Source organism: Trachemys scripta, chromosome 6, assembly GCF_013100865.1.
Source record: "Trachemys scripta elegans isolate TJP31775 chromosome 6, CAS_Tse_1.0, whole genome shotgun sequence".
Taxonomy (NCBI): Eukaryota; Metazoa; Chordata; order Testudines; family Emydidae; genus Trachemys; species Trachemys scripta.
Window position 1 is genome coordinate 2,892,047 of NC_048303.1, and position 21,588 is coordinate 2,913,634.

The 21,588-nt window shown below is 47.0% G+C and overlaps 1 protein-coding gene across 1 annotated transcript in view; it reads right to left on the reverse strand.

The window, feature by feature from the left end:
- Positions 1-21,588, reverse strand: part of DNAI1 (dynein axonemal intermediate chain 1) — a 299,111-nt gene that overhangs the window by 116,759 nt on the left and 160,764 nt on the right. Inside the window, exon 18 of the mRNA XM_034774779.1 lies at positions 21,010-21,109. Coding sequence (XP_034630670.1) covers positions 21,010-21,109 — 100 coding nt within the window. The remainder of the gene's footprint in view (positions 1-21,009; positions 21,110-21,588) is intronic.

Consider the following 21,588-nt stretch of genomic DNA (forward strand, 5'->3'; position numbering starts at 1 on the left):
GTAGTTGGGGGACCAAAACTGGACGCAATCCTCCAGGTATGGCCTCACCAGTGCCGAATAGAGGGGAATAATCACTTTCCTCAATCTGGTATCAGAGGGGTAGCCGTGTTAGTCTGAATCTGTAAAAAGCAACAGAGGGTCCTGTGGCACCTTTGAGACTAACAGAACTGTTAGTCTCAAAGGTGCCACAGGACCCTCTGTTGCTTTCCTCAATCTGCTGGCAATGCTCCTACTAATGCAGTACAATATGCCATTGGCCTTCTTGGTAACAAGGGCACACTGCTGACTCATATCCAGCTTCTCATCCACTGTAATCCCCAGCTCCTTTTCTGCAGAACTGCCACTTAGCCAGTCGGCCCCCAGCCTGTAGCGGTGCATGGGATTCTTCTGTCCTAAGTGCAGGACTCTGCACTTGTCCTTGTTGAACCTCATCAGATTTCTTTTGGCCCAATCCTCCAATTTGTCTAGGTCACTCTGGACCCTATCCCTACCCTCCAGTCTATCTCCCTCTCCCCCCAGCTAAGTGTCATCTGCAAACTTGCTGAGGGTGCAATCCATCCCATTATCCAGATCATTAATGAAGATGTTGAACAAAACCGGCCCCAGGACCGACCCCTGGGGCACTCTGCTTGATACCGGCTGCCAACTAGACATTGAGCCGTTGATCACTACCCTTTTAGCCCACTGATCTAACTAGCTCTCTATCCACCTTATAGTCCATTCATCCAATCCATACTTTTTTAACTTACTGGCAAGAATACTGTGGGAGACTCAAACAAAAGCTTTGCTAAAGTCAAGGTATATCACGTCCACCGCTTTCCCCATATCCACAGAGCCAGTTGTCTCATCATAGAGGGCAATCAGGTTGGTCAGGCATGACTTGCCCTTGGTGAATCCATGTTGACTGCTCCTGATCACCTTCCTCTCCTCCAAGAGCTTCAAAATGGATTCCTTGAGGACCTGATCCATGATTTTTCCGGGGACTGAGGTGAGGCCGAGCAGTCTGTAGTTCCCCAGGTTTTCCTTCTTCCCTTTTCTAAAGATGGGCACTACATTAGCCTTTTTCCAGTCATCCGGGACCTCCCCCGATCACCATGAGTTTTCAAAGATAATGGCTAATGGCTCTGCAATCACATCAGCCAACTCCTTTAGCACCCTTGGATGCAGTGCATCTGGCCTCATGGACTTGTGCTCGTCCAGCTTTTCTAAATAGTCCTGAACCACTTCTTTCTCCACAGAGGGCTGGTCACCTCCTCCCCATATTGTGCTGCCCAGTGCTGTAGTCTGGGAGCTGACCTTGTTCGTGAAGACAGAGGCAAGAAAAGCATTGAGTACATTAGCTTTTTCCACATCCTCTGTCACTAGGTTGCCTCCCCCATTCAGTAAGGGTTTGGCCTTTCTGATCACAGCCCTGCATGCTCGAGCAATATTTTTATACTCTTCCCTAATCATCTGTCCAAGTTTCCACTTCTTGTAAGCTTCCTTTTTGTGTTTAAGCTCACCGAAGATTTCTCTGTTAAGCCAAGCTGGTCGCCTGCCATATTTGCTATTTTTTCTGCACATCGGGATGGTTTGTTCCTGTGCCCTCAATAAGGCTTCTTTAAAATACAGCCAGCATTCCTGGACTCCTTTCCCCCTCATGTTATTCTCCCAGGGGATCCTGCCCATCAGTTCCCTGAGGGAGTCAAAGTCTGCTTTTCTGAAGTCCAGGGTCCGTATTCTGCTGCTCTCCTTTCTTCCTTTGTCAGGATCCTGAACCTGACCATCTCATGATGAAGAAGAGCTCTCTGTAGCTGAACAGCTTGTCTCTTTCACTAACCGAAGTCAGTCCAATAAAAGATATCACCTCACCCACCTACGTATTCAGTGTCTCGGCCCCAGTCAAGCTCCCCCGTTGGACCCTCAGGCTGCTCTGTTTGGATCCCAACGCTGCATGCTTTTGGCTTGCTGATTCTTAGCAGAATCAAGGCACTCCCCCTGGCTTTGGGTGTCTAGGCATACTCTCGGAGTACAGAGCCTTTGTTTAGGCCCCCTTCCTCAGAGCTGGAACCCCACAGTCCAATTGCCTAAGCCCTCAAACTTGTGCTGGCTGCCCCAAGATTTCCTACGAGCTTAAGCACCCCCTTCCTATTCTAGTTGATAGAGATTTTTATGTTGTGCTACTCACCATTCTATCTGAGCACCTTCCAGCAGTGGAGCCAGCAATGTGACTACACACCTAGCACGTGTTGTTTGCTCTTGCAGCCTCTCTCCAGAGGAAGAACAGTGTGCAGGGGAGCATTTTGTTTTAGAATTTTCTGTTTATAACATAGCAACATGTGTCTGTGTTGGCAGAAAAGGCAGGTCAAAGAAATGCAGTTTGCAGATAGAGTGGAAGATGGAGAGGTTTGGGATGGTTCTTCATTCCTGAGAGAGTTCATTCCACAGTCTCGGATCAGACCCAGAGAAAGTTCTGTTTCCTGCACTGATGGCGCTACAACCTTGTGGGCACTACAATTTACAGTTTACCGTTTCAGAGACATGTGATAGTTATAGACACAGGCTTTATACAGGGTTTCTAACCTAATCACTCTATTTTAGACTGCCCAAGACATATGCAGATGTGGGAAAATAAGAAACACCTGCACACAAATCCCTGACTCAGTTTCCTCACCACTCTTGAGCATTCTTTAGGATTTGGGTCTGCATCCTTTCAGGTCCCAGGACCCTCTCTGGGAGTCCACTCTTCTGAATCACAGCGTCACGCTCTGACCACTACAGTCAGCCTCCTCTAGCATTGGCTGGTCCCACAGTCAAGAGTTCCCTCACCCTCTAAAACCTGTCCTTTTACTTCTCTCCCTCGGAGCTTCTCAGCCGCCGTGGTTTTAAAGGGCTGGAGCAACATCTGGTTTTGGGAAATTCTACTACTCCAACCCCTGACCCTTGCAGATCAAACTGGCTTCCCTAGACTTCAGCTGAAGCCCATTGTCCTAAAGTACTTCCATGTTAATGGGAGCAGTTCATGTTAAAGACTCTCCATTGTCCCTGGTCTGGGAGGATCAGGACACCAATCTAAGAGCAGACATCTGACTCCCCCTCCCGCTGAGGTATTCAAAGACAATAATTTATAGAGTCAACCAGAACTCACAAGTTGTACATAGAGCCCCCAAAATCGTCACACCTTGAAAACTGATGAGGAAAAACAAAAGGAATTGAGTTCATTCAACTCCTGAGACAATTCGACAGAAACTAACTTCAGTAGGAGTTGCTGGCTGCTCAGTACTTTTGAAAGTCGCGTCACTTATTTAGACACTGAAGTACTGATTTAGGAGGCCAACTCGACACAATGTTGGCCTGAATGTGTCTCTCTCTGGCATAATTTTTATTTTATTTGAATTCCACTGCAAACAATCTTGTTTGTTTTTAAACACAAGCTTTCCCTTCCACTAGTTCTGAAGATAGGTAATTTTCTGAGACTCATGACCTAGAAACTGACTACAAACAAAAGGGAAACACTTGAGTAGTCTATTTTCACAGTCCAAGCCACAGAAAATGCAACCTTGCTTTTTTAAAGTTCTTTCCGTTTTAATTAACTAAGATGCTGTCTATGACACAGCTGGGTGCCAACTCTCCTGATTTATCACAAACCTCATGATATTTAGTGCTTCTCTTAAAGCTCCAGGAGTCATGTGATTAGAGCAAAATCTCAGCTTTTATTTAAAAAATAGTTTCTGGTGCTCATGGTTGCAAAGTAAACCTTGAAAACATGACCTGTAAAAGCTCAAAACACAGAAAGCAAGGAAAAAGAATCCAAAATGTGTTTTTTTTTTAAATGTCATGATTTCCACATCAATCTCATGATTTTTTGGGGTTGTGATCAGCAAACACTATAAACATGAGGTTGTGCATCCTTTCAAATACGTCAGTATCCCTTTAAGAGAACAATTAGGGGCTGTTTTTTTTTTTTTTTAAGAGCCTTCAGGAAGCCTTCAAGTTTGCAGGCACAATTATTTGGGGTGCAAAGTTGGAGGCTGTTTCTGAACAAGGCGCCTTCAATGCCTCACTCTGTAGCTGCATGTCCTGTCATTTTGTGTATCTTGTTAATGCAGATTTCTTTCAAGTATTAATGAAGCTTCATTAGACAGCTATATAAAATTATCATCAGTAATTGAGTTGGGCTATTAAGTGGAAGGTCTCCAAAATAAAAAGATTGTAAACAATTATCTACTACACTGATGTGAAATATAAAAGGTTAAAAAAAAAAAAAAGCAAGCCATGATTTAGCAATGCCTAAAACACTGTGCTCTGTCAAGGCAGCGTGCTTCAAGCAGGGAATAGGGCCTTCTAATTGCACATATCCTGGAAAATCCATGGGGACATGGGGAAGGGGCCCCATAAATTTGTGGAGCCAGGAGTCATTCATATGGATGGCTACTCTTCAGTATTGGCAGCACTAGCAGCTTCAAATGAGATTCTGAGGGCGTTAACCAGGGAAATACAGGGCTGAAAGGGGCCTTGAGAAGTCATCCAGGCCAGCCTCTGAGCTGACCAAATAAACCTAGATCATCCACAACACAGGTGTTTGTGTAACCTGTTCTTAAAAACCTCCAATTCCACAGCCTCCCTTGGAAGCCCATTCCGGAGCTCAACTACCCTTAGGCTACGTCCTCACTATGGGGGGGGGGGGGGGAGTGTCAATTTAAGATACGCAAATTCGACGTATCGGAGCCGACTTACCCCGCTGTGAGGACGGCGGCAAATCGACCTCCGCAGCTCCCCCGTCGATGGCACTTACTCCCACCTCCGCTGGTGGAGTACAAGCGTCGATTCGGGGATCGATTGTCGCATCCCAACGAAACGCGATAATTCGATCCCCGAGAGATCGATTTCTACCCGCCGATTCAGGCAGGTAGTGTAGACCTGCCCTTAGAGTTAGAAGGTTATTCATAATATCTAATCTAAGTCTCCTCTGCTGCAGATTAAGCCCATTACTTCTTGTCCTGCCTTCAGGGGACATGAAGAACAATTGATCACTGTCCTCTTTATAACAGCACTTAACATGTTTGAAGACTGTTATCAGGACCCCACTCAGTCTTTTCGCAAGACTACACAACCAGTTTTTTAACCTTTCCTCATAGGTCAGCTTCTCTAAATCTTTTGTCATTTTTGATGCTCTCCTGGGACTCTCTCCAGTTTGCCACGAGGTCAGGAGCATGAACTTGGCCTGCAAGCTCCCAGAATTGCTCTTCTAGGGCTATTGCTCTTCATAGCCCTCACAGCCTACAAGGTCCAGAGGGAGCCCCATCTGACTGAGTCCAGTATCACATGGATCTCGCACTCATCATCTCCTTGCACCCACCCTGGCAGGGGTGGTGCTTGAGCCCAGTGAGCAGACAGATTGTTGATGTAGGGATGCATGAAAATACTGGGTGTATTCTGAGGGATCTGAGTAACTGGAGGTTCACAGTCACTGAATTGATTACCTGGCTGATGGAGGATGGCCTGAGGTATCAGTGGGCCAGTTTACAAGATAGTTGGTTGGTGCAGATGTTTTGGACTGAGAGCCACACTTGTCACCTGATAGTGAATGTCGGGCCTTCCTGGCGCCGGCAGTCAGTGTACCTCTTGTAGTCCTCCTTGGTCTTGTCCAAATGGACTTTGAGTTCTTCTTGAGCCTCATGGATCTGCCACACCAGTCAGCGGCCACAGGATTGGTAGAGTTGACAGGTGTGGCCGGGTGAAGACAGGAGTGGAAGACACAGTTTGCGCAGAATGGACTCTGCCTGGTGGAGACATGGTCTGCATTGTTGTAAGCAAATTCCGCTTGGGGCAGGAGGCTCAACCAGTTGTCCTAGTGGAAGTTTGTGAAGCAGCGCAAGTATTGTTCTAACTCCTGATTTGCCCATTCAGACTGACCATCAGTTTGTGGGTGATAGACAGTCGATGTGTAAGTGTGCACCCGAGCAATTGTAGGGTTTCGCGCCAACACTGTGACACAAACTGATCAGTTGTGACTTGCTCTGGGAATCCATAGAGATGGATGGCATGAGTCACCAGGAGCTGGGCTGTTTCTCCTGCAGAGGACAACTGCACAATGGGGACAAAGTGGGCCATTTTGGTCAGTTTATTGACCATGGTGAGGACTCTGGGGTAGCTGTTCGATGCAGGGAGCTGAACTATGAAGTTTAGGGTAATGGCTGCCCAGGGTCTGAATGGGGTCTCGGAAAGCATTAGGGTTCCAAGGGGTTTCGAGCACAGCGTCCTGGTGCTGGTGCACATCTCACAGGAATCAACATACGAGTGGACTGTAGTGTACATTCAGGGCCACCGGAAGGAGTGGGCAGCCAACCAGAGTCTTGAGGCACCCCAGATGGCCTGCTAATGATGAGCCATGACAGAGCTGTAGTACCTCTAACCGAGGGGGTCCCAGCAAAACATACAAACAGCCCTGGACACAGAACAAGCCATCCTGAACCTGGTGTTGCCCCAGGCTTGCTGTCTCAAGTCCCTTGGGAATGGGCTCCTTCCCTGTAGCTGAGCAGATCAGTGACATAAGTTCTTAGGGAATTGTGGCATCCAGGAATTTCCAGGACTTAAGACTGCGTGAGGACTCAAAGTGGGGGCGCTCTTGACTGTCAAGATATTCCCCTTTTCAGGAAGGCATAGGCTGTCTTGTTCTGGACCCCTGGATGATACCCAATGATGAAATTGAAGCACGTGAAGAATAAAGCCCAGTGAAGCTGCCTCTGGTTCAACGCTCTGGTTCAGCAGAGGTACTCTAAGTTTTATGATCCATGTATGCCTGTATTGGGTACTGTGCACCCTCCAGATAGTGGTGCCATTCTTTGAAAGCTCTTTCCCGCTAAATAGAGGGCCTACCTTTTCCTTCTTCTTTCTCTTGCTCCTAATGTATTTACAGAACCTCTTCTGATTGCCTTTTTTTGTCCTTTGCTTGGTGTAACTCATTTCTGATTTTATCCTTACGTGTTTGCGCTATTCTTTTGTATTCATCCTTTCCATGTTTCCACGTTTTGTACGATTCCTTTTTGATTTTTCAGGTCATTAACACCACTTGAAACAGAATTAGCTCTTGCTAAGATGCCCTTTGGGATAGCCACAGACCGAGCAGGGAATGATGCTGTAGAGCATGGCTAGATTCCTACGCCAACCCCTGCCACCACTAAAAGAGCTCCTACAGCTACTTTTTAGGGGGCCTAGAAAGATAGACTGAATGGAATCAAGAGACACATGCAGACCAGAGGCGAGCCAGCTGTGATTGTGTCCACACAGGCTGCTAGAGAAAACTAGACTGAGATTGAGAATCCAGAGACTACTTCTTATTGAGCTCACTGAACAGAAGGCTAAGAGGTGGCTTGTTCATGTTCTACAAGTACGTACACGAGATCAAGCTATGTGACAGTAGAGGGCTCTTTAATATAGCAGACGAAGAAAGGGTTACTCTCCTTGCGCAGTAACTGTGGTTCTTCGAGATGTGTGTCCCTGCGGGTGCTCCACTCTAGGTGTATTTGTGTCCCTGCACTTCAGACTGGAGATTTTAGGTAGCAGTATCCGTTCGGCCCACACATGTGCTCTCCCCATCTCGTGCCCGGTCTCAGGCTATATAGTGCTGTACGGGCCAACTGTCCTACTACAGAGCTCATTGTTAAGAACTCCAAAGCAGAGAGGAGGAGGGTGAGTAGTGGAGCACTCAGAGAGGGACACATATCTCAAAGAACCACTGTTACTGCACAAGGCTTTTTCTTGGAGTAGTGTCCCTATGAGTGCCTCACTCTAGGTGACTCTGCAACAGTACCCCAATGGAGGGGTGGGATTTCAGAGTCAAGTCTAATATTGAGGATAAGACAATGGAGCTAAATCTGGCATAGAACGCTGAGTCGTGTGTGACTGCATAATGTTCAGCAAATGTACGAGCAGACATCCAAGTCGCTGCTCCACATATTTGTGTGTGTCAGGGTTCCTTCCCCATTCTGAACTCTAGGGTACAGATGTGGGGACCCGCATGAAAGCCCCCTAAGCTTATTTCTACCAGCTTAGATTAAAACCTGATACGCTGCCACCACCAAGTGATTTAACAAGAAACAGGGAAAGGACCACTTGGAGTTCCTCTTCCCCCAAAATATCCCCCCAAACCCTTACACCCCTTTTCCTGGGGAGGCTTGAGAATAATATCCTAACCAATTGGTTACAAAGTGATCAAAGACCCAATCCCCTGGCTCTTTGAACAATGGAAAAAATCAGTCAGGTTCTTAAAAGAAGAATTTTATTAAAAAGAAAAGGTAAAAATCATCTCTGTAAAATCAGGATGGAAAATAACTTTACAGGGTAATCAGATTCAAAGAGCCCAGAGGAACTCCCTCTAGCCTTAGTTTCAAAGTTACAACAAAACAGGGATAAACATCCCTCTAGCAAAGGGAACATTCACAAGTTGAGAAATCAAAGATAAACTAATACTCCTTGCCTGGCTGTTACTTACAAGTTTGAAATATGAGAGACTTGTTCAGAAAGATTTGGAGAACATGGATTGATGTCCGGTCCCTCTTAGTCCCAAGAGAGAACACCACCAAAACAAAAGAGCACAAACAAAAGCCTTTCCCTGTTTCCCGCCCCCCCTCCCCCACCAGATTTGAAAGTATATTGTTCCCTTATTGGTCTTTTGGGTCAGGTGTCAGCCAGGTTAGCTGAGCTTCTTAACCCTTTACAGATAAAAGGATTTTGGTGCCTCTGGCCAGGAGGGACTTTATAGTATTGTACACAGGAGGGTTGTTACCCTTCCCTTTATAGTTATGACACTGTGATTGGAACGTTCTTGAGGAAAACAATGGAAGTGGAAAGAGATATTGTGGAGCGAGTTTGAACTCTAGAAGGAGGTTGAAGGTTGTGAGCATGATAATAATAGGCAATGAAGTCTGATATCCATCTAAAGAGTCTTTGTTTAGAGATTGGGGATCCCTTAGATCTGTCTGCAGTGGAGAAAAATAGTCTGGGAGAATTTCTGAAAGGCTGAGGAGTCCTATCCAAATAGAAGGCTAATGCTCTCCTGCCATCATGAGTAATGTTGCCTGCCTTTTGTCCCAGTGCAGTTTGGGAAAGAAAGCAGGGAGGTGGATGAGCTAATTTATGTGGAAGTCTGAAGATATTCTTGGTAGGAATTTGGGGTGTGGTTGTAATGTAACCCTGTCTCTTAAAAATATTGTAAAGGGTGGGGGTACAAGAGACCTTCTCTCTCCCACTCTCCAAGCAAAGGTAATGGTCACTAGGAATGTGGTTTTCATAGAGAGGTGTAGAAAAGAGCAGGTGGCCAATGGGTTTGAAGGGAGGCCTTGTAAGGCACTTCAGGACAAGGTTGAGGTCCCATGCCAGTGTAGGGCATCTGATTTGTGGGAAGAGGTTACCCATACCCTTGAGAACTTGTTGTAGGATAAGTGAAAACAGAGTAACCATCTATCTTATGATGGAAGACAGTGATGGCTGCGGGACGCACCTTTACGGAGCTTAGAGATAATCCTGATGTTTTTAGTTCTAGGATGTAGTCTAGCACAAGCAGTAGTGGAGAGGATGAAGGTGTAATATGTCTTGAGTTACACTAGAGCTGGAATCTCTTCCATTTTTGAATACAGACATGTCAAGTAGTTTGTTTCCTGCTATGTAACAGCATTGCCTTTACATTCTCAGAGCCGGTCATTTCTAAGCTTTGGAACCATTGAGGAATCACGCCTTGAGTTGGAGAACCTGTAGATTGGGGTGACAGATCTGGCCAGCATCCTGAGAGAGATGAGGAGGAGTGGGCTGGAGAGCGATTAGCAGGCAAATCGCTGGTTGATTAAGTAATGGAAACCCCGTTGTCTTGGTCACATGGGAACTATAAGAATAACCCTGGCTTTTTCTTTTCTTATCTTGAGCAGGACCTTTGATATTAGGTGAGTTGGAGGAAAGGCATAGAGGTGACCTGTGTTCCAATACAGGAGAAAGGTGTCCCCTAAACAGTAATGACCCAGGCCCACTCAGGAGCAGAACAGGGAGCATTTCTTGTTTCTGGAAGTTGCAAATAAGTCTCTTTGGAACGACCCAACATAGACCTCTCCATTCTCCATGGCATATTTCTATTTCCCATTTGTGATCCTGGGAAAAGTTTCTGCTGAGTGTCTGCTGTAGTGTTCTGTATGCCCAGGAGGTAGGCTGCTGAGACGCTGATGTGGTGGCGAATGCACCAATTCCAGAGTTTGCTGCCTCGGCACCAAGGGAAGGTGATCTTGCTCCTCCCTGAGATGTATGTCAAACATATATGAGATGTTGTCTATCATAATCTCTATATGCTTGCCTCTGATCGGTGGTAGGAAATGTGAACAGGTATTCCTGACTGCTCTGAGTGCTAGTAAGTTGATATGCAATGTGGATTCAAAAGGGGACCATTTGTCTTGAATAGTGTGGGTGTCTAAGTGGGCTTCCCATCCCAGTAGGGATGTGTCTGTCATCAATATTAATGGTGGGGGTGGTTGAGTGAAGGGAACACCTGCCCAGACATTGTGAGGATCTTTCCACCAGTCGAGGGGGTTTTGACCATCTAAGGCATGATTAGAAGTTTGTTTAAGCTGTGTTTGCTTGGTATATACACTGTTCTCAGCCACCCTTGATGGCAGCGCATGTGGAGTCTTGCGTGACTTATTACAAAGGTGCTTGCTGCCATGTGTCCTGGTAGTTGAAGATAGTTTCTGGCCGAGGTCTGGACTGTCGAGATTAAGTCGTCTAAGATGTTGAAGCTGTGTGGAGGGAGGAAGACTGCATCTCAGTAGACCCCTACAAATTCCAATGTTGTCCTGGAGTTAAAGTGGACTTTTGGACATTTAGTTGTAGTACCAGCTGTAAGAATAGGTTCATAGTCTTTTGTGTGGCTCTCAAGGCATCGAAGGAATGTGCTTTGAGCAGGCAATTGTCTAGATACAGGAATATCAGAATGTCTTGTTTGTGAAGGTGCGCCGCTACCACAGAAAGGACCTTCAAGAACACTGTAGGTGCTGACAATATTCTGAATGGGAGCACCTTGTATTGAAAGTGATCTTGATCCAGAGTGAACTTTAGAAATGTCCTTTAAGATGGGTAGATTGTGGTATGAAAGTAAGCTTCAAGGGCTGAGAACCAGTCCCCTGGGTCCAGAGATGGGATTATTGCTGCCAAAGTAACCATTTTGAAGTGTTGTAACTTCGAGAATCTATTGAATGGGTCTCTGACCGTCGTTCTTTTTCAATATCAAGAAGTATTTGGAATAGAAGCCCGTCCCTCTGTATGGAGTGGGAACTAGGTTCAGAAGATAGTTTGTTTTCTGATGTAAAAGGTGCTCGTGAGAAGGGTCCCTGAAAATGGTCCTAGGATGGGAGCCTGGCTGCCACATCCACCAGCTCTTCACTGCCAGGGGCACAGGGACAGCCACTCTGTGCTTTTGGGGCAATGTGCCTCACATGCTGGTACCCCCCCAGGAAAGCGGGGTGGGTAAGGGGTGGGAGATAAAAAGGATTGAATATCCTGTGGAGATGATCTCCAATACCCACTTGTCTGTGGTTATACGCTCCCAGTTTTGACAAAAAAGAGTAAGGTGGTTGCTGAATGGGTGGAGATGTTTGGATTGTTGCAGCAAACAAAAATGGGGGTGGTAACTCCGGGCCTCGACCAACACATCAGAATTGGTATTTAGATGCAGATGGCTGAGATGTTGATGATTGTGGGGCAGCTGTTCTCCACTTTTGTAGTCATTGTCTTTCCCATTCTGGTTCATAATGCCAGTGGAGAGAAGGCCATTGAGCAGGCTGGGATCTCGGTGACATCTTGTTGCAGTAATCTCTTTGTCTAGTCTTGCTTCCTGTTCCCCAAGCCAAATAAATCCAGTCATTTCCAGTTCTTGTCATAGGATGTCAATTTAGCGTGGTGCTGTCTGCCAGATTCATTTACAGTGTTGACGACAAGGGCATTAGAGGATGGGTGGGAAAATAAAAAAAGTCCAGGTCCTTAGAGGGAACATAATATTTTTGTCCATTCTCTTGCATGTGGGAGGTATTGTGGCTGATGTCTGATAGGGAGCACAAAGCGAGCTGATGATGAAGTATGTAGGATGTCAAGCAGTTTGTGTTCAGACTCCTTCACTTCTTCAAGCAGAATTTGTAGCAAATCCACTACTTTTTTAATGAGATCTTGAAACTGTTTGACATCTGGCAGGGATGGTAGGGGAGGCATAACGGCTTCATCAGAAGAGGATGAAGAGATGTTAGCTGTTGGAGTAATCTCTTTGTCTAGTCTCGCTTCCTGTTCCCCAAACCATCTCCTCTTGTGGATCAGGAGTTCTGAATAGAGAAGCTGAAGTAGATTGCCTTCCCCTATCCCAATGAGCAACACTAGGGGGCCTCGAGAATTAATGCCTATACGCTGCTCATGGGTCCCAATATTGCCACTGTGGTGGTGAAAAGAGCATGGGTGGGAGCACCAAATGGTGTCCATGCCAACTGGGTGGTCTGCATCTCTCGGGGTGGTTAACTGGTTCTGTAGAGGTTTCGGGGTGACTTGCTCCTTGGTATTGGAACGGAAAACCTTCCACAGAGACTGAAGATAAATCGTCATCATCATCTTCTTCATCATCGCTTGACAGAGATGGAGTAGTCATGGATGCTGAGGGAGACTCCTTTGGTACTGCACATATGTCAGGGGACTGAGATGTGGCAGGTACCAAGATTGTGTCAGTGTCGAATAGGGGCGAGTCAGACATCTCTGAGACCAGTAAGTCTTCAGAAAAATGAAATGCCTGCAATACCGGAATAAACAAGGAAGAACTAACTGAGGACAGGGAGCTGACTATTCTAATAACAAAATAATGGGGAAAAATTTGAGGGAGGAAAAGGAAAAGAAAGCGAGTATAAACACTAACTAACGGAAACTCTATGACCTAACACTATTAACTCAAAACAGAAAGTAAGATATAGATGAGGAATTCTCAAATTGGATGCTGCTGAGACTCCATCTCAGGCCAAAGAAACTGAGGGTGGTTTGCCCACACAGCACTATATAGCCCTGAGGCAGGGCACGAGACGGGGAGAGTGCATGTGTGGACCAACTGGACACTGCTACCTAAAATCTCCAATGTGAGGCACAGGGACGCAAATATACCTAGAGTGGAACACCCATAGGGATGCTACTCAAAGAAGAAGAATGAAATCCAATGTGTGGAAGTAATTAAACACTGAATCGACTAAGGGATGTGGTAGATTCTCCATCATTTGGAGTCTTTACATCACAACCAGATGTCTCTCTAAATGTATTAATATTTATGATTTGTATTTCCGTAGCACCTAGCGGCCCCAGTCATGTACCAGGTCCCAATTGTGCTAGGCGCTGTACAAACAGAGCAAAGAGAAAGTCCCTGCCCCATGGAGCTTACGACGTAAGGATAAAACAAAAGACTACAGATGGATACCGAAGCCCTAGTTTAGCTAGACCTTTGGGCTTGATGCAACAATCATTGGTGGCATCCTCTGCCCTTTTGTACCGGAGGTCAGAGTCGATGATAATAAAAGTCCTTTCAGGCTTTAAAACCCAGGAGGGTGCTGGCTTGAGAAGTAACCTCAAAAGCAGCACCTCAGCGTGGAGCCAGAGGGCCAGGCTGTGTTTGCTCAGCGGTTCACTTAGGTTACAGAGTTCAAAATGCTGCTTAATTTAACGAGGCCTCGGCCTGCAGCTCCCCTGCTTGCAGAGCTCCTTTTGACTTCAGGCTGTGGAACAGCGTCAGGGATCGCATCGTGTTAGAAATTCTGCTTTGTCCCTGCATCAAAGACAAATCTGAATGACAATATCCACAGACCACATTTTGTAAAATACATTTTGGCCATAGGTACCAAACTGACCGACATTAGGAGAGGCTCCGATGCCACACCACGGTGATGAGCACGGCATGAACAGAGAAGGCCAGATCCACCTTTGTTGAGTCACCATTTACACCAGAGGGAGTACATAAGAACGGCCATACTGGGTCAGACCAATATCCTGTCTTCTGACAGTGGCCAATGCCAGGTGTTTCCGAGGGAATGAACAGAACAGGGCACTTTGAGTGATCCGTCTCCTGCCGTGCAGTCCCAGCTTCTGGAAAATGCTCCATTCTGATTGAGCAGCATTTTACATCCCCTTTGCACAGACGTAAATGGACAGATCAGGCGCAGAGCAATGGTAAATCGGGCCCATCGGATCAAAGAGTGATTCATGGAATATATTTCAGAGCTGTCGTTGCTTGTTTTGGTATGGCTGAATACATCGTTTTCACAGTAGATACACACTAACTACAGCAATCAGGAGTGATCATTTGAGGCACAGCCTGGTCTCTGTGTAGATCACTACATTGAATTGCAATAAAGCAATAAGCCCCTGGAAGTGAATTTTGCGATGGGCCCTGGACCATTTAGTAATCAATGAGCTACAGTGAAGCTAGCTTATATCAGCAATAGTCAAAGCTGTATTGCAACCTAAGCAGTAATGACATCCAGCCCCACACATGTGGCTGCACTTCTGGGGCTGTCACTCTGTCAGATCCCTTTCACTGCATGCACCCGTCACCTCCCCTACCCACTGCCATGACCTAAATAAATTAATGGAGATCTCCCATCTCCTAGAACTGGAAGGGACCTTGAAAGGTCATTGAGTCCAGCCCCCTGCCTTCACTAGCAGGACCAAGTACTGATTTTACCCCAGACCGCTAAGTGGCCCCCTCAAGGACTGAGCTCACAACCCTGGGTTTAGCAGGCCAATGTGCAAACCACTGACCTACATACACCTTGTAAGATTAACTAGGTTCCAGCTGCCTTTATACTGGGCCCTAAGTGCTGCACCTTCCCTGTACCCTTTCCCCCACCTGCCAGCAACCTCCTTCATCTCCTTTATCACTAGCTCCTCCAGCCAGACGTACCCCTGGCTCCCCAGCTGCCAACCCAATCCTCAGAGGTGCTACCGGGATTACAGAAACCTACTAAAAAGCAACAGAGGGTCCTGTGGCACCTTTGAGACTAACAGAAGTACTGGGAGCATAAGTTTTCGTGGGTAAGAACCTCACTTCTTCAGATGCAAGTAATGGAAATCTCCAGAGGCAGGTATATATCAGTGTGGAGATAACGAGGTTAGTTCAATCAGGGAGGGTGAGGTGCTCTGCTAGCAGTTGAGGTGTGAACACCAAGGGAGGAGAAACTGTTTCTGTAGTTGGATAGCCATTCACAGTCTTTGTTTAATCCTGATCTGATGGTGTCAAATTTGCAAATGAGAAACCTACTAGAGGCTCACAAAACCAAGACCAGCCCTGGCTGATAAGGGAGACACATAATTGATTAGCTGGTCGAAGCTGAGAGCTTGAGATGCAGATGAGAACCACAAGCGCCAGTTGGACGAAGTGCAGCGTTAGGCTCAGAGCTGGCTATCATCTGGCTGGGGATGGAGTCTGTACACATGGCATGAAGACAAGTATCAGAGGGGTAGCCGTGTTAGTCTGGATCTGTAAAAAGCAACCGAAAGTCTTGTGGCACCTTTAAGACTAACAGATGTATTGGAGCATAAGCTTTCGTGGGTGAATGCCCACTTCGTCGGATGCATGGCATGAAGAGACCGTCATTTTGAGTATTAAGGCTGCTGCATATTTCCTCAGAGCAAAATCCTGCTCTTAGCAGCTGGGAACCAAGTGAGGTATCAGGGGTGGGGGAGGGAAGAGGATGGGGTATCAGGGAAGAGATGTGCGTGGACAGGCGGTTGATGTGCGTATGTTCCCAAAGTCATCCTAACACTGCGGGGCAAGATAGCTCACGGTGGACGGGGAAGTCCCAGCACGTGAGGCACGTTGCCCCAAAAGCAGAGGGGCTGTGCCTGTGCCCCCGGCAGTGAAGAGCTGGTGGATGTGGCAGCCGGGCTCCCATCCTAGCACTCGCTTGATGATAATAAATATTAACACTAATAATCTGCAACTGTAACTATTTGCTTCCATACAGGATCATGGTACAGTGATCTGCTACCAATGTTATATGCTAATACAATACCTCAAAACTTACTAATATAACATAACAATCCCATTCCACATCGGACACAGAAGGATCCCCCAAGTGTCTGCTGTAACTTTTGCCTACTGCATGTTTCAAAAGACGGTACTGTATAGGGGCAGACTGGCCCAGCGTGCTGGGGGGGGGAACAAGAGCATCTGGCTTTTCTAATACATGGTCTGTACAGACTAGGTAGGAATGTAGGTTTAAGCTGGCTGGCTGCCGGAGCTCAATCCGACCCCAGCAGCAAGCAGGGAGGTCACTTCAGCAGGAGATTCTGTACAGACACAAACCACACAGGGTAACAAGCAAAAAGAGTAAGAAGCTATGGATCAACCCAGAGTCTCAATGGTCACAAACCAGGATGTGGGTAGTCAGGCTTAGTGGTCAGAGTGGGAGCCAGAAAGCCAGTATCTATGCCCCAGGGATGACAGGCAGAATCAAGAAGCAGGAGTCAGACCCAGGGTGAAGAGTCAGGAACCAAGCAGGGCTGGAGCGGGCTGGAGCAGGGCAAGAAGGAGGCTGGGAATGAAGCTGCAGGCCTGTGCATTGAGCAGTCAGAGGTCAGTCACTGTTGATTTCCTTGGCCTATTAGGTGGAGTGGTCAATCAAGCAGCCCTGCTATGGCTTAGCTGTGCTCAGAGTCCTAGGCTGCCTGGAGACTGGGCAGCGGGCAAGTCCTCTCCCTGACACTGATAGAGAGCCAGGTCCTAGGTATTCTCCCCCTTCCTGCTCATAGCCTATCCCCTGAACATCTGTGCCTGGGTGGGGAAAGGGAACTGGAGTTAACCCCTTGTATACTGGGGACTCTGCACCCTGGCATAAGGCTCTTAACCTGAAAGGCCTCTCCTTCCCCCTCACAGAGAAGGTTGCCGGGCTGGCTGGTTCCTCCTCCAACTACCACCAGCACCGTGCAGCACCAAGCATAAGGTCAGCATGTAAATACGTCTCTGACTGCAGTGGAGAGGCAGGTGGCTGGCTATCGGTGCCTGACTTCTGGGACAGGGATCCACACGGAGGAGGTAAGTGATAGGTGGGGGAGGGGTCTGGAATGGTGGTCTACACTGGGAAGGTAACTGGTTGAGTGAGGGCTCTGCAGAAGAGGCGGCACGCGTTAACGTAGCATTACCTATGCTTGTACTACAGCATCTTGGCCTGGGACCCAGCCAACTCGACCCAGTCTGTGCTATTCCCCCACAGACAATTTCTAATTCTATCTGTGATCGAATTACTTGGCCGTTTATTCTGTTTCAGACAAGAACAATCCGCAGGCTGCAGTGCCAAGAAGTGCAGGCTCCAGAGATCAGGGTTTTTTCAAATTGCTTATTGCAGTGATACAAAGCTGACAGTAGCTCGTGTCCTGCCTGCCTGGGAACCTGATGCCACAGCCCTCCATCACATGAGTAGCTGACTGACTGCAGTGGGACGGTCTGGCTGACTAAGTGCTGGCAGGAGTGAGCCCATGGTCATGAAAGTGCACCCACATAACTCAAATCATCACATTTGCAGAGCTCTGGGAAATGAATCCATCAGGTTGGGGGAGGAGCAGGCAGCAGGGGAAAGTTTGATGGAAAGATCTTGTGGCACCAACATTTAGCTAAATATAAGGAACAACTGGCCAGCTGGTAGAGCTCTGACAGAGACTCTGACACAATCTATGAGGATTAAACCCCTCTGGAGATAGCATAATCAAGAAGCTGAAGGGAGCCAAGATCTGGTGTTACACTCTCTTCCCATTAGAACACTGCCCTCGGCACATCGCTGTCACTCGGCTGCGTTCATCCGTAGACATCTACATCTCATCGCTAAAGGTTACGTGGCAAAACAGCGATGCTTTGTACTCACAGGCATCAGCTGTGTATTCAGTTTGTGCCAGCATTCAGGCTGAATGAGGTACCCAGAGTGGAATGCAACCAGGCCTTCGGAGCTCCCACACCTCTCGGGGGAAATGCCAGGGGATCTTTAGAAACAGCACCATTTCCTGAAGGCTGCAGCATCTTGGGTTTTCCTTGGAGGCTGCTTCAGTATGGACTATATTTGACATTCCCAAGCTTGTGAGATGTGCTGAGTCCTCAGCCTCAGCTGGTACAGTGGCAGGGCTTCTAGGCTTCACCGATAGATCAGTGAAATTGATTTTTCTTCTATAATTTAAAGGCTAACTTGCAATGAAATCACTGCTAATGCTGACTTGATCATAGCAGTCAAGAAATCATAGAGCCAAGTTCTCTGCTGGTGCAATCTGATGGAGCCCAACTGACTTTCTACAGTACTCTGCCAACTAACACCAGCAGAGAATCTGGCCCACAGCTTCAGAGCAATGGGGTCTTAAAGTAATATAGAAGCACTAATGAATGATGGCTAGCTAAGAGTTGCAGGCAGTCTGCCAGGACTGAATTAACTGTACGAGATGCTAGATGGATGGTTGGGGGCAAAAAATATATCTCCCATCAACTCAACATTAGGATTATTCTAAGTACTTTGTTATAAAGTCATTATTCTTGGAGACATCCACCCCTGAGCATGATGTGAAAAATACTAATTTCATACCATTTAATTATAGCAAAGCTGCATTGGCCAGCGCTGGGCACATTACTATAATGGATTTTTTTGTTATTAACTTTTGCTTCCCTGTGTCCTGGAAGATCTGATCAATAATGATCGGATGCCAGCTGTATGAGGTTTTCCCATCTGTAGAATGGGCATAATAGCATCTACGCACAGGAGTGAGGATTAGTTAATGAGCCAGTTTCAGATCTAGTGCAAGTAGGTGCAGCTCCCAGGGAGGCCACTGGCTCAATTCGGTGGGAACAGAACTGGGTGCGAGGTGGTTAGAAATTGGTCAGGAAGATGATGTAAGAGGCAATGTACTTGTATCAATGTGGCGTTCAGTAGGATTCAAAGGGAGTGAATTACATGCTCAGTGGCTGTAAGAGAAAGCAGGAAAAGTAACTGAGAGGAAGGTATACAAGAAAGCAGTCTGCTTACCCCTCTGGTTTACCTTGCCCTGCATGATCCCCGGTGCTCAAAGGGCTCCATTCATCCCTAGATTAAGAGGGTGTTGTGACGTTGCACTCCATATGATTTTATAAAAATATGCCAATGAGTGTGAATATAATGTAACGGGAATATGCTTCATGCAAAAGGTCACTTGTAAGGTATCATTACAAAGCTTATAATCTACTGAGTGGCGTCATCCTATTTGTATGAATGTGTCATTCTTGTATCTCAAACTAGGAATATGAAATATAACTCTGAGGTTCTATTGTAATTATGCAAAGTGTGGGCCATTAATGGTAGTTTGGAATCTTGATGGCTCCCATTAACGAGGACAATTGACTGTAGATGGCTCTGTTTACTTGCAAGCCTTTCTGTGAGTTAGGCCGGGAAGAATGAAGGCTTGGGGTCTCATAGGACATGTGACCATGTCACCTGGTACTGGAATCCATCTTAAACCTGGTGCTTTTCCATTTAGGAGGAGTGGGGACCAGAGAGACAAAAGATTCCCGCCTTGTGCCAAAGCTATAAATGGGGGTCGAACAGAACAAAGGGGGCTGCAGTCATGTGAAATCCCCTGCTTTTCACCTAAGATGCCTGCTGGAACTAACAAGGAGAAAGGATTGGGCCTAGACTAGGAAGGAGTCCAGTCTGTGAAAGAAGCTTATTGGAACATTTCTGAGGGTGAGATTTTATTTGTATTCAGTTTCCTACTGTATTAAGCTTAGACTTGCATGTTTGTGTTTTATTTTGCTTGGTAACTTACTTTGTTCTGTCTGTTATTACTTGGAACCACTTAAATCCTACTTTTTATACTTAATAAAATCACTTTTGGATTATTAATTAACTAAGAATAAGTAATCAATACCTGGGGGAGCAAACAGCTGTGCATCTCTCTCTATCAGTGTTATAGAGGACGGACAATTTGAGCTTACCCTGTATAAGCTTTATACAGAGTAAAATGGATTTATTTGGGGTTTGGACCCCATTGGGACCTGGGTGTCTGGGTGCTAGAGACAAGAGCACTTCTTAAGCTGTTTTCAGTTAAATCTGCAGCTCTTGGGGGACATGATTCAGACCTGGGTCTGTGTTTGCAGCAGGCTAGCATGTCTGGCTCAACAAGACAGGGTACTGAAGTCCCAAGCTAGCAGGGAAAATGGGCTCAGAGGTAGTCTCAGCACATCAGGTGGCAGTTCCAAGGGGGTTTCTATGACCCAACCCGTCACAGGTATAATGTTCTTGGCTTCAATGGGAGCTGCGATTGCTTATGCCCGGGGCTGGGTTTGGTCCCCAAAGAACTATACCCCATGCTGATCTTGCACATCCACTGAATGCCCAGCAGAGAGGGCTAAGAATGCCACGCGATGGAGAGGATACTTCCCTCCTGTCCGTATCAGTCCGTATACGTTGTATACAGAGAGAGACACATACATGCCTGTTTTATCCCGATGAGATTGGCGTGGCCACATCGAGTTATGCACCTGATCCCTAATGTCCCCCAAAGGGCGCTTGGCATCCATTTAAGACCAGCTGAGAAGTTTGCACTGCTGTGCAGAAGAAACCTTGGATGTCTGCTAAAGATTTCTGGCCTGGGTGAGCTTGCTATGGAAACGGAGTTGAGGTGCCTGGGAAAGAATGGGAAGTGTTGCTGGCCCTGGCTTCTACAGCACTGTTGCTTTAAGACGCCAGTGTGCTATGGAGTCGGGGGTGGGAAGGGAGAGATTAAGGCTTCACAGGGTCAATATCCACCAAAGTGTTCCTCCTCTCCCTGGACAGAGCCCCCTTCCATGCCAGGCCCCCCACCCCCAGACTAACTCACATGGCAAATTCCGACTCCTCAGCCGTTGTGCTCCATCCCAAATGAAGCCGCCCAGCTCACCCCACCAGCAGCCTGCTGTCAGCTGTGCTGCCACTTCTCTGTCCAGGATATTAGATTCCTTAATCCCCTCCCAGTTCAAAAAAAGCCTCTTACCTTCCCATCCGTGGTGACCGCAGCAAAGATAGTGGAGGAGTAAGGGGCCCAGGCAACATCCCCCACAGCAGAATTCAAGTCAAAGATGAACATCGGGGTCCTGGAAAGAAAGGCCTGGGGTGAAGAAGATCTTGTCGGATTACATGTCACTCTCGAAGAAGACATTCAAGATGAAACCCTCTGATGCTGTACCCCAGGCAGCCAAGAAACAGGGTTAGGGGATTTTGTGTTTGAGAGAATGAGGGAGCTATTGTGGGAAAGTTTGAATGAATGTTTGAATGGGGTGAGATTAGTGGTCGGTCATCTCTTCCTGCAGCGAGTTTGCTAGGCTCTGATTGGCTAACAGTATCATTGCTCCAGTGGGACACAGCGGGGATGAGAGGTCCTGGTTGCAGAGGGACAGTGGATCTCTCAGGTAGCCGGATCCAATGCCACGCAGGGCTTTGAAACACCAGGGCAGCCACCTTGAACTGCAGGGCCCTGTTTTGACCTGCGTGGCCTGGATCCAAGCCAGAGGGCTGGTACCTGGTGTAGGTCTGTTAACGTTTTTAAATCATGGCCTGCAGGGCATCTCACCCT